The sequence below is a fragment of the Natrix helvetica genome (genome assembly GCF_964273705.1).
Source record: "Natrix helvetica genome assembly, chromosome: 10".
Classification (NCBI taxonomy): Eukaryota; Metazoa; Chordata; class Lepidosauria; order Squamata; family Natricidae; genus Natrix; species Natrix helvetica.
In genome coordinates, this window is record NC_138561.1 from 2,867,271 (window position 1) to 2,881,029 (window position 13,759).

The 13,759-nt window shown below is 51.0% G+C and overlaps 1 protein-coding gene across 1 annotated transcript in view; it reads left to right on the forward strand.

Moving 5' to 3' along the window:
* PEPD (peptidase D) overlaps positions 1-13,759 on the forward strand; it is a 191,230-nt gene that overhangs the window by 17,228 nt on the left and 160,243 nt on the right. Inside the window, exon 3 of the mRNA XM_081963645.1 lies at positions 5,577-5,704. Coding sequence (XP_081819771.1) covers positions 5,577-5,704 — 128 coding nt within the window. The remainder of the gene's footprint in view (positions 1-5,576; positions 5,705-13,759) is intronic.

Consider the following 13,759-nt stretch of genomic DNA (forward strand, 5'->3'; position numbering starts at 1 on the left):
GGCCCCTCCCCCTGGGGATGCTAGCATAGACGATATGCAGGGTGAGGCTTCACCCCCCCTAGAGGAGGGCTTGGATCCTGATTCTGACTCTGAGGAGTTATCGCCCCGCATGCAGGAACTAATGGCCCGTGCCATTGCCAAGGGCATCACGGAGGCCATGAAATTTAAAAGTCCCACTGCAGTGGCCCCTAGGGGCCCCAAACCCGATCAGGCAGCTCCCCCTCCAAGCAAGCGTGCTCGCCATCCTTCCCTGGAATCCTCGGTGGTCAGCGAGGCCTCTGCCATTGAGGACCCTGACCCGGAGGTGCTAGGTCTCTCGGACGACGAGGACCTCCCCCCTGAAGCGCCCGCCTTTGCGGGTCTGTTCAAGCCCAGCCTTTTCAAATCTGTCCTTCACAAGGTCAAGGCTGCCACCAGGGTGGGGATCAAGCCCAAACCGACCGCGCCGGCGGCGGATGCCACTCCGGCTAATCCCAATGCGGTCATGTTTGATGTCCCAGCACCCCAGCAAGAGCTGGTTCCGGTCCCGGGGCTGTTTCTTGACCTAATCCAGCGCCAGTGGGCTCAGCCAGCCACGCAGTCCTCTCCCAGTGGGGTAGATAGGAAGCTTTATACTATGGAGCCAGTGCTGGAGGACCTTCTGGCCCTTCCCACTGTCGACCCGCCCATCGCTGCGCTCACCTCCAACTCCTCCCTACCGGCCGACCTCCTGGAAGGCCTTAAGGCGGAGGACAAGAAGGCGGAAAAGGCGTGCCACAAAACCCACCTGGCAGCTGCCTGGGCCATCAGGGCCTCTTCATCCGCCTCCTTTTTTAATAGGGCCTCTGTGATCTGGCTGCGCGAGCTCCTAACCAAGCTCCCGGCGGGAGACGTCCGTCTCCACCAGGACGTGTCAAAAATAATCGCGGCCTCCCAGTATGCCGCTGATGCATCCCTTAATGCCACAAAATTTGCCTCCAGGGCGCTCGGCTCTAATATAACTTCTCGTCGGCTGATCTGGCTCCGACATTGGCAAGCGGACCAGAAAAACAAGTGGAAACTGGCTTCCGCCCCCTTTAAGGGGTCCAAATTATTTGGCGAGTCCCTGGATCCTCTCCTCATCGAGTCCAAGGACAAGAGGAAGATCCTACCTTCTCTAAACAAAAAGCAGGAACGTAAGGCCGCTCCCTATTCTAGGAGGCAGTCCTTTCGTGCCTCCGAGCCTTCCACCTCTGCCTCTTCCTTCTCTCCCTCCAATAGGTCCTTCGGCCAGCAGGGCGACAGATCCCAGGACAGGGCGCCCTTTCGGGACAGAGGCAGGCAGCAGTTCGGCTTCCGCAAGTATAACCGCGGTGGGGCCTCCAACAGGCCGTTCCGTAAGTCAAAGTGACTGCCCGGGCTTGGCGCCCATCGGGGGTCGCCTCCAGCTGTTTGCCTCCCATTGGGCCCAGACCACCGAGGATGCTTGGGTTCTGCAGACAGTCAGGGAAGGCCTCTCTCTGGAGTTCCTGTCCCTCCCCCCCCGGACCTTCATCCGGTGCCCTGTCCCATCCTGCCCCCAAAAGAGGGAGCGTATGGACCAGGAAGTCAGTCATCTCCTAGACATCAGGGCAGTGGAACCAGTTCCCCAGGGCGAAGAGGGGAGGGGGTTTTACTCCATCCTCTTCCTGGTGCCAAAGAACTCGGGGGGGTGGAGAGCCATCTTGGACCTCAAAAACCTCAACAGGCATATCGCCTACCGGAGGTTCAAGATGCAGTCCCTGCAGACTATTCTGGCGGGGATCCGACAGGGGGATCTACTCACATCTATAGATCTCAAAGAGGCATACCTCCACATCCCCATCCGTCCTCAGCACAGGAAGTTCCTGCGCTTCTATTATGCGGGTCGCCACTTCCAGTACAAAGCTCTTCCATTCGGCCTCTCGTCCGCTCCTCGGACGTTTACCAAAGTGCTGGCGGTAGTGGCGGCCCAGCTAAGACGCAGGTCCATAAGGCTCCAGTGCTACCTGGACGACATACTTATCCAGTCGTCGTCCAGGCAGCAGGCCCTACGGTATCTCCAAACCACTATGAGATCCCTCAGAAATCACGGCTTCACTCTAAACATAGAGAAGAGCCATCTCACTCCAACAAACAGACTTGTACACCTGGGGGCGGTGATAGATACCAACTTGTGCAGGGTTTTCCTCTCCCGAGACAGGTTGGCCGGTCTAAGGTCCATGACCCACAAGGTGTTGAGCTTGAGGCAGGCTCCAGTGGTCCTTCTGTCGCAGCTGCTGGGAAAAATGATCTCCTGCATTTCCATCGTGCCGTGGGCCCGCCTGCATTCCAGGGCTCTTCAGTGGCTGCTGCTGCCGCACCAGAGGGCATCCAGGAGCAACTCTACCAGGCCGATTCGAGTTACGCCGGACGTAAAGAGGTCTCTCCGCTGGTGGGTGTCTCCGGCCATCCTCAAGGGCCACCTATTCAAGGAGCCCGAGAGGTTAATCATCACCACAGACGCCAGCCTCTCCGGCTGGGGAGCCCACATGGGGTCCCTGGTTGTTCAGGGCAAGTGGTCCCAAGTGGAAACCAGCTACAGCATCAACCTGCTGGAACTGAGAGCTGCTCGCCTGGCCCTGCGCCATTTCAGCCGGTCCATCCATCGTCAACATGTGCTTCTGATGACGGACAATGTGACCACCAAGGCCCACATCAACCGCCAGGGCGGCACCAGATCCAGAGCACTGATGAGAGAGGCGGAGTCCCTGGGCCGCTGGGCGGAGCGCCATCTGGAATCCCTTCGCTCCGACCATATCTCCGGAGTGGACAACACACAGGCAGACTGGCTGAGCAGGACGACCATAGATCCTGCGGAGTGGAAACTGGACCCTCGCCTGTTCCACCAGATGTCCAACAGATTTGGGACTCCGGCTGTAGACCTGTTTGCGTCCAGGGACAACAAGCAGCTCGACCGCTTCTACTCCCGGTTCTTCACCCCGGGGGCGGAGGGGACAGACGCACTGTGTTGCAAGTGGCCCCGCGAGCTACTGTATGCCTTCCCTCCCCTGCCTCTCCTTCCTCAATTCATCTCCAAAGTCATCGCAGAGGGAGCAGAGGTCCTTCTCGTGGCCCCGCATTGGCCCCGCAGGTCGTGGTTCGCCGACCTTGTCCACCTGTCGGTGTCTCCTCCGTGGCGCATTCCTCCGGACCAGATCTCCCTCAGCCAGGGGGCCGTGATTCATCCAGAGCCCCAGTGGCTCCAGTTGGCCGTCTGGCACTTGAGGGGGACCAACTAAAAGGCCAAGGCCTGTCGGAGGAGGTAGTGAACACCATTCAGGCGGCGAGACGCCCTTCAACCACCAGGATTTATGATGCGTCTTGGGCCGCCTTCGCCAAGTGGTGTGAGGAGCTGCTCATCGAGCCGACGACCGCGCCTGTTTCCAGAGTGCTTGACTTCCTTCAAGCGGGACTCAACAAGGGCCTGGCCCCGAACACCCTTCGACGCCAAGTGGCGGCTTTGTCTACCGTCTGGTCGGGCGACCACCTTTTGCCTCTCAGCAAAATCCCGAAGGTGCGTCTTTTCCTCAAGGGCGCCTCTAACCTTCGCCCTCCCACCGTTCATCGCTACCCTACTTGGCAGCTGTCCGTGGTCCTGCGGGCCCTCTCTGGCCCTCCATTCGAGCCTCTACGCACTACTTCTCTTCGATTCCTGACGCTGAAGACGGCCTTCTTGATTGCCATCACGTCAGCTCGCCGGATTTCGGAGCTGGCGGCTCTTTCTGTTCGCCGGGATCTGTGCGTCATCCACCCTGACAGGGTCATTTTGAGGCTGGACCCGACCTTTACCCCCAAAGTAAACTCATGGTTCCATAGAGCGCAAGACATTGTGTTGCCAAATTTTTGTCCTCATCCGTCGCATCCCAGAGAGCGATCCTGGCACAATCTTGATGTCAGGAGGGCCCTGAAGGTCTACATCGCTCGTACTGCGGAATTCAGGAAGTCAGAGGCTCTTTTCCTCTCCTTCCAGCCCGGTTCCCTAGGGAAGAAGGTCACTTCCTCCACAATTGGCAGGTGGCTTCGCGCTTGCATTGCGACTGCCTATGAAAGTCAATCCAAGGCCGTTCCGCGCGGCATCACTGCACACTCCACACGAAGTGCTGCTACCTCAGCGGCCTGGGCCACCCAGGCCTCGATCCTGGACATCTGCAGGGCCGCTACGTGGTCCTCTCCTTCTCCATTTGTGCGACACTATAAATTGGACATTTTCGCCTCGGCTGAGGCGTCCTTCGGCAGGCGTGTGCTCCAGGCGGTTGTGTCAGAGACCGAATCCCGGGAGCCCTTCTCTGCCCGCCCAGATGGACAGTAACTTGGGTATGTCCCATTGCTTGGACTCTCCAAGCGGTGTACAGGAAAATGACCATTGGCTTACCTGAAGGGTCCTTTTCTGTACACCGCGGGAGAGTCCAACCCACCCTGGCTCTCGAGGCCGGGATTCGGGTTCTTCGTGTCAACAGTACATCATCTTGGACGCTTCGCTCCGTCCGCACGAACTGTCTCCTTCTAAGAATTCTGGGGGATTGAGCACACCAGGAGGAGGTGTGGCTTAAGGAAAAATAGTTCCTCAGTCCTAAGGGCAAGCAGACTGAATTAACCCATTGCTTGGACTCTCCCGCGGTGTACAGAAAAGGACCCTTCAGGTAAGCCAATGGTCATTTTCTTAAAAACATTTACTTGAAAATTGAGATGCGTCTTATACACAGGAGGTCGAAGAGAAGGCTGCACATGTCAGATGAGCAGCTGTATCATTCCTCTCTATTGTAGTTATTTCCTGTATCACATTGCCACTTTAGGTTTCATCTCTATTGTTCCTGTGATGCATTTCCCGTTCTTGTTCTATTACTCACGCTAACAAGATGGCTTCTGCACAGTGATGGATTATAGCGTGCTTACTACAAGAAACTACATGAAACATGGGGGTGTCTTATACATGGAAAAAATACAGTATATACTGTGTCATAGTTCTTTATAGTCGTTTCTAAGCAGTTTAAAGAGTCAGCATCTTATCCTCAACATTTGGGTCCTCATTTTACCGACCTTGGAAGGATGGAAGGCTGAGTCAACCTTGAGCCGGTCAGGATCGAACTGCTGGCAATGAGCTGAATTAGCCTGCAATACTGCATTCTTACCACTGCGCCACCACAGCTCATACCAGTGTGAGAATATCTTATAGTACCTGACAGTGTCATCCCTGCTGTTGTATCGTCCAGTATTTTTGGTATCGGCACTAAATGAAATGTAGAAATGTTAATTTTAGTTGCATTGATAATGGAGAAGACAGACTGGGTGAAGAGAATAGTTTGCTTCAGTGTGGAGTAATTATGCCGGGTGCCATGATTAACTTTCAGGTCCAGGTTTAGGACATTATAATCATATCAAGATACTTTTTACTATCTGAAAACATTTATATTTATATGGCTTGTTCAAAGCCATGCTATGATGATGATGTAGGCATTTCATTTCTATTCATTTCGTTAGAATTAACGAATCACTGTGCCAGCATGTCAGAAAAAGGTGATTTGGATCAGTGACGTGGTTCTTTCCTTCTGTTTTTCTAGGAATCCTACTTTCATTGGACTTTTGGGGTAACAGAGGCCGACTGCTATGGAGCCATTGAGGTTGACAATGGAAACACCATCCTCTTCATCCCGAGGCTTCCAGAGAGCTATGCCGTTTGGATGGGAAAGTAAGATGCTTCCCCCCCCCCCCTCAAATTGAAGCTTTTTGAACATGTTTCTGTAATGGGCTGAACAGTTCAGAAAACAAATGTTCTATGATCACCAGTATTTCCTTTTTGGAACAATATTGTTTATTTTATTTTTGTTTAATCCATGTTTGCTAGCAGGAATCTCAGGTACATTCTTGTTTTGCTTCTGCTGGTTTCATACAGTATGTGTGTGCTTGTGTGTGTGTGCTTGTGTGCTTGTGTGCGTGTGTGTGTGTGAATTGGGCGTCCATTGGGCATAGGTTTAATGCTCTCCGGTCTCTTGGAGGAAATTACCTGAGAAGTCTGGTATCGATCACTTCTCTAAAAAATCTGAGTACCGTATTTTTCGTCCTATAAGACGCACTTTTTTACTCCAAAAAAGAGGGTAAAAATCTGAGTGCGTCTTATAAGCCGAATGTAGCCACCTGGGTCCACTGTTCCCTGTAAGGTGCGCGGCAACAAAACACCGCACGGCAGTTTCCAACTGCCGCGCGGTGTTTTGTACTGTCACAGGCTAGAACTGGCCGCCCACAAAGGACCTCCCCGGACTTGTTTTGGTGAGCGCGGGGTGACTGACTCTAGTTCAGCAAAGCAAGCCCGGGGAGGTCCTTTGTGGGCGGCCAATCCTAGCTGCTTGCGCCCGGCGCTGCGGCTAAAATAAACCCTCAAAGCCCCTGCCGCTACTGGAATATCTGCTGCCGCCTCCTCCTCCTCTAACAGCACCACATTTGCTGCCCGACGCTGCGGCAGATTTCCTGACAGTGAGAAGTGAAGCCGCCAAAGCTCCCGCCAAAGCTGCAGCCCATGGCAGCGGCGGCACATTTGGAGTGAAGCCGCCAAAGCTCCCGCTGGCGCCCCCGTCCATGGCAGCAGCGGCGGCGCGTCCCCCTCCACTCGGAGCATCTGAGCTGGGCACCGAGTTACCCTGCTGCCCCCTCCTCCTCCGCCGTGCTTTTGAGAAGCCATGAGGCTTTTTTCCCCCCTGCTGCCCTCCGCCGCCTTCCTACTGGCTCCCGCGGCTCATGGCTCCTCAAAAGCACAGCAGAGGAGGAGGGGGCAGGGGTAACGGGGCTCAGCTCAGATGCTCCGAACAGAGGGGGAGGCGCCGCCAGCGCTGCCATGGGAGGGAGCCAGTAGGAAGGTGGAGGAGGGCAGCAGGGGGAAAAAAGCCTCATGGGGGACGCGCCACCGCCGCTGCCATGGGCAGGAGCTTTGGCAGCTTCACTTCTCACTTCTCGCGCGTCCCCCTCCACTCGGAGCATCTGAGCTGGGCAGCGCGTTACCCTGCTGCCCCCTCCTCCTCCGCCGTGCTTTTGAGAAGCCATGAGGCTTGTTTTCCCCCTGCTGCCCTCCGCCGCCTTCCTACTGGCTCCTGCAGCCTCATGGCTCCTCAAAAGCACAGCAGAGGAGGAGGGGGCAGGGGTAACGGGGCTCAGCTCAGATGCTCCGAACAGAGGGGGAGGCGCCGCCCATCTAGCGTTCTCCAACCCCAACCCCAAATCTCTCTGGATCTGCTTATTGCTATTGCGCCCAGCTACTGTATCTCTTTGCTGCATGACAGATCCGGGCGGATTGGGGGTGGGTGGGTGGAGAACGCTAGATTGGAAAGTTAAAAGTTTTAGATGAGCCACCGGCTGGAGGGCTGGGGCCATGCAAGAAGCCCGCTCAGGCAGGGAAGGAGGGAAGGCGGGGAGGAGGGAGTGAGGATAGGAGGAGGAGGGAGTGAGGGAGTTGGGGGTGGAGAACGCTAGATGGGACACAATCAAACTTGATTCAAAGGCTTTGCCTACTGAGATCGGTGCGCTGTCATCCAAAATGCTATTACTACGATCTCTGCCGCCTGGAACCGCCCGGGAAGCGGCAGGTAAAGCGGGCGCTGCAGCTATCGTGGTACCAGCATTTTGGATGGCAGCGCACCGATCTCAGGAGCCAAAGCCTTTGAATCAAGTTTGATTGTGTCCCATCTAGCGTTCTCCACCCCCAACCCCAAATCTCTCCAGATCTGCTTATTGCTATTGCTGCTATTGCGCCCAGCTACTGTATCTCTTTGCTGCATGACAGATCCGGGCGGATTGGGGGTGGGTGGGTGGAGAACGCTAGATTGGAAAGTTAAAAGTTTTAGATGAGCCACCGGCTGGAGGGCTGGGGCCATGCAAGAAGCCCGCTCAGGCAGGGAAGGAGGGGAGGAAGGAGTGAGGATAGACAAGTAAGAGGGAAAGAGGAAAGAAAGCAGGAGGGCAGAAGGGAGGTGGAAGGAAGGAAAGAAAAGCAGAGACGCTGGAGGGAAAGAGGAAAGAAGGCAAGCAGGCAGGAAGGAGGCAGAAGGAAGGAGGGAAGGATGGAACTGGAAGGGAGGCAGGGAAGGAGGGAGGGAGAAAGGAAGGATAAGAGGATAGGGAACGGGGAAAGAAGGCAGGCAGGCAGAAGGGAGGGAGGTGCAAGGAAGGAAGGAAGCACAGATAAGCAGGAGGGAAAGAAGGCAGGCAGGCAGGAGGAAAGAGGAAGGAGGGAACTGGAAGGGAGGCAGGAAGGAAGGGAAGGAGGAAGGGAGGGTGGAAGGAAGGATAGACAAGTAAGAGGGAAAGAGGAAAGAAAGCATCTGAATGTACTAAACACAAGTCTTCAGGGAAAAAATGGATACATTGTGAAAACTCAGCTGTCAGTTGATCTTAATGTTATGAAATGAAAAGTATGCCATTTGCAATTAACTTGGCATAAAATAATTCATTTGCATTTAATTGTTATTGTTCAAAGAATGTTCGGAAAAATGTTCGGCCCTCCAGCATGTTCACTTCATCCAATCTGGCCCTCTTTGAAAAAAGTTTGGACACCCCTGTGTTACATGGTTGACATAAAATTGTTCTTAAACTGCTGTTAACTTTATACAGTTGATATAAAATATTTGGTTCAGAATCTTTTTTTTCTAGATTTTCCTCCTTTAAAATTGGGTGCGTCTTTTATTCCGGAGAGTCTTATAGGGCGAAAAATACGGTATTTCAGGAATTCAGCTGGAATGGAATAATGTAATTTGGCAAAACCAGTCTGCTGGAATTAGAGCAGGGGTGTCCAAACTTGACAACTTTTAGACTTGTGGACTTCAACTCCCAGAATTCCCCAGCCAGCAGAGCTGGGGAATTCTGGGAGTTGAAGTCCACAAGTCTTAAAGTTGCCAAGTTTGGACACCCCTGAATTAGAGCTACCACAACACAATATTTTGGAAGCCCACACATTTTTTTTAAACAAATTAGAATTGGGAAATATTTTCAATCAGCTTATATATTATGATAGTCTAGATATAATTTCATTATTACTTTCGGTCTGTTTATAACAATGTGATTTTCTTATTCATCTTTGTGATCTGAGCTTTCTTAGTGTTGCCCCTTCTCCCCCCGCTGGCAGAGCTCCGGCCCCTCCCGTGTCCTGTGTGACCATTGAAGAGTCTTCTGTTTTTTCTAGGTTCGCTTTATTTTTTTCCATAAAGGCCTGAGCCTCTATGGGTGTATTGATTCTGATTCTTGTCTCCTCCCAGAATATCAGCATCCCTTCAGGCATCAACCATCTAAACCACACCCCTTTCTGGTATAATTTATTCGCCAATTGCGAATAATTTTTCCTTTTCTCCCTAATTTTTTGGGGGACCTGCTTCAAGATGGTTATCTCCCTGTCGTGATATGTCAGTGCTTGCCCCCTTTGTACACCCAGAATTATGTCTCTTGTGCTTTTCCTAAGAAATTTGATATGGACCTCCCTGGGTACATTGTGTGTTCTAGCATATGCTGAGTTCACTCTATAGACCAGGTCTATCTCCCATTCCATCTGTTGTTTATCTTTGTGTATATATTCAGCTAAAATATTAGTCATGATGTCCCTTATGTTTTCCCCATCTGCTTCTATAACATTTTGAAATCTAAGATAAAAGGACATTCTCTCAAATTCTGTTTTCATTTGTTGGATATCAAGTTCTTTGTTACCCTTCTGCAAAGCATCTACCCCCCCTCGCCTCCGCCACCCCACCCTCCACAAGGTCCAGTCTCTGAGAGTTCTTATAAATTTGGACTTGATTCTCTTTAATTTCTTCCTTCATTTCCTTTAATTGTTTCTTAATTTCTTCCTGGCCCTGTATGAGTTGCTGAAGCATTTGTTGCAAATCCATCTCTGTACTCTTAGGTTGCATCAGTTCTGTAATCTTTGACTGTGTGGCAGGACTGGATGTTGCAGATGTCGGTGCAGAAGTAGCAAGGCCAGGTTTTCCAGGTGGTGGTCTTTTTGGAGACATAGTTTATAAAGCAGAGAGATCAGTCAGTGTAGAGACTGGACAGCTGAGGGAGTAGAGCAGGCAGACGAGTTCAGGAGGCAGAAGATCCAAGCAGCTGGGAATTTCTTTAGTCAGTCTAGCAATAGAGAAAAATTTTCTCTCCAGGGAGTTCAGGAAATAGCAATCCACAAGAGATTCTTCTGGGTGACACGGAGACAAAGACCAGAAGCCTGAATTTTAAAGGTGGAGTCAGGTTTCACAGTTCATGAAGACAACGGAAGTGTGCCATCTTGCCCTGCCAGCTTTGGGCTCAGAGGCATAACAAAGTTTTAAAAGTTCAGAAAGTTCTCAGTTCACCCATAAGTTCTGGAACTAAATCCAATGAAAGTCACTTTTACAGGGGTGAGGCATCATTAGTTGGCTCTCCCCCCTCCTCCTTCCCCTGGGGGCGAAAGCAAAATCTTCTCAAGCCGCTTGTCCAAGGGGGGGGGGAAAGGTCCCCCTCCCTCTAGCCGCACCTCCAGCAAGAATCCGAAAGTTAACTTTAAAAAAAAAAACGCTGAAAAGTCCATCAATTCAAAAGAGAGGGAATGAAGAAAGGAAGCTTCTCACCATACCGCCGCTGCTTCCTTCAAAAGTGCGTTGTCCGATCGGCATGGAGCGAGACGCTGACGCGCCCTCCGAGACTGCTCCCCGGTGCCTAGAGCGAAGCGGAGAAGCCCCCACCAGCCGCCGCCGATGCCAGGGCTCTCCGCGAGCCGCTCCCTCGGCAGGACGCCTCTCCGGGGCATCCTGTGCCCCCCCAGAAGCGGGGGAAGCCCACCGGGAGAGCGGGAGTGGGCAAAGGCTTGCCTGTCGCCATAGCCGCCGGAACCGGAAGTGAATTGGGAAATATAATGAACTAGCTGATAACCCGGCATTGCCCGGGTATTTATTTATAGGGTGAAAATGTCCAGACCAAACGTAATTTCTAATGTTGGATTTTCCCCTTACTAGAGGGAGCCCCCTTGTGAAGTACTGTGAAGCTGTTATCATGGCAACTCCACAGCACTGTACAGTAGAAGCCATTTCATGGCAGTATAGTAGAAGCCATTTGAAGGCACAACAGGCTGTATCTTAACAGAACATACATCCCGAGGGGTGTTAGGGGTGTCTTACCCCAACAGTATTTCCAGAGAGTAAGTCATCTATGTAAGTCATTTGGTTGAAATTGCTCAAGGCATTCCAGAGTTATGCTGGAACATACACACGTACAGACGTATGCGCGTGCAGACACACAAACACACACTTTTATATATAGTGATGGAAATGTGCAGAGGTTAAGTATCCCTGCAATGTTTTAGGTCAGTAAGAAAAAATAATATGGGGGGGGGGGAGAGAAAAGGTTATGGAGGAAAAGTAAGCGATCTTTAGAGGTGCTGGACAGAACTAAGCAGGATGCCCAGGAATATGGGACAGGTTGCCCACTGGTGGATGTCAGAGCTAAGGCATCTCTCTCCTTTTCTTCTTGTGAAATAGAGAGAAGGGAATCCAATCCTTATCAATCATGGGAATGATGCCAAACAGGAAGGCCTGGCTAATGTCTTCAGTGGAGGAATGAAATTAAGACCATCTTTGTTGGATTAGAACCTGAGTTTAAATTAACAAGGAGAAAGTCATCCAGCTTTTCAAAATGTCCTTCTGGTGCCTTGTGGCTGGCTGCAAATCCTTCAGCTGCTCGGGGCTTTCTTTGGGCCCTGAACATTCTTGTGGCATCCTCAGCCATGGCTGTCCTTTGCACCTCTCACGTAACTTCTATGCCATTTCCAGACACATTTCTGAAGAGAGCAGAACAGTTCTGTGCCTTGAACCTAAGGTGGAGAGGAGTTGGTTACCTGAGGTCCCACCATGACTTCTGGGTTTATGTGCCAGAGTGGTGGGGATCCATTCAGGGTGCACTCGTTGCTTAATGAACGCCAAGGTCGCTGATGGTCTGGGGGTGAGCCTCAGGAAGTTGGCTAGGCCAATCTGTTTCGAGCAGATGGACGGGGTCCAACCAGCCACAAGTGTAATTGATCAGGTGGTATGGCATATAGGGCCCCATTGGGAGGTCTTGTGGTTTGTAGTGGTTCCCAACATTACGGAGGAGATTGTACTAGGCCTGGCATGGTTGGACAAATGGGGACCCATGATATGGCAGGGTGGTGGTAGTAGGCATCTCAGAATAGGCCTCGGTCCTGACCCCCCTCCTCATGAGGTGCAAACCACGGCCCAGGGCCCAGTGGGATTGTGAGCTATAGTGCCGTTGGTACATACAGCAGGGGAGGGCGGAAGTTCTATTGCTTGTGCATAGCTGATGCTGGGCCCAACAAAGGCTAGTGCCAGATCTTCAGCTGTGCTGCTCGGTTGATCAGATAATGTGTGTTCTGTGGTCAGGTCAAAGAAGGAGATGTCCCAGAAGCATGGAAATGCAAGATACCATCCTAAAATTCCTTCACAACTCCTTGTTGCTGCAACTTTTATAACCTAGAAATATTTTTGTGTCAGGCGTCTATTTTGTTCCCTCCGTCAACTGGATGGAAGGCAACTTTTTCTTCAAAATGAAATAAAACAAGAAAGGTTTCCTTTCATGATAACCTGAGGAGTCGTCTTCTCCTCACCCCACCTGTGAGATCAAAGGAAGCTTGGACACAGATTTCCTTAAAAGGCAGATTTCTTTAAAGTGCTTATCTGCAGCACATGATGCTTTCCTCATAAATTTGCAGAAGGAGGATCTAATGAGCTGGTTAGTTTTGCACAAACGAAAGAGGAAGACAAAGTTGTGGGGTTCCTTTTTTGGGTAGTAACTGTATCCTGTTAAATGGGGCCTTGTAGTGTGTAAAGTTGTGCTTAAGAGTTCTCACAACCTGGCCCACCATGTCCTGAATGGAAAAAGGGGGCCTTCTCGTGTGTAAAGTTGTGTGTAGACTCATAAGTTAACCTAAACAACCCACAATTGCAGACACCCACAGCATTTCTGAGACCAGCAACTTCACTGTTAAGCAGTTGGGCCTTGAGGAGAAGGAATCAGAAAATCTTGTCCTACCCTGCATTGCTGTATTGTGTTCCTAAAGAGAAAGGACTGTAGATCACATCCCATTCTTGCTTTCATTGTAATAAAGGTTAGATCTGAAGGCTTCGTGCTTGTGAAGAACATTTATCTTTGAGTCTAAAGTTGCCTCACTTGCAGATACCATGTGAACAATCCCTGTGAAGAGTTAACGCCAAGCTAATCTTGTTACCTTCTTTGATAAAGTGACTAAATTACTGGACCATTGAAATGCTCTGGATATAATATTCTTAGATTTCAGTGAGGCATTTGATAATGCAGACTACACCCTACTTCTTGGTGAGACAGAATAAGTCAGGCTAGATTAGAGTACCACCGTCAGGACAAGAAGCAATGAGTGGAAGCTTGTCAGAAGAAGATCCACCCAGGAAATAAGGAGGAATTTCCTGACACAACTCTTAAGCCAGGGGTGTCCAAACTTGGGAACTTTAAGACTTGTGGACTTCAACTCCCAGAATTCCCCAGCCAGCATGTCTTAAAGTTCCCAAGTTTGGACACCCCTGGCTTAAGCAGTGGAACCGATGGCCTCCCGGAATTGTGGGCAGGGTACATACAAATTGATGTTTAATTTAAAAAAATAATAATCTGATTTTTAAAATTTAAATCAGATTTTAATTTTTATCAAATTTATTTTAATAAAATGCTTTTGGAGTAAAAAATCAATCTAAAGATAATTTTCTATTTAAGATAC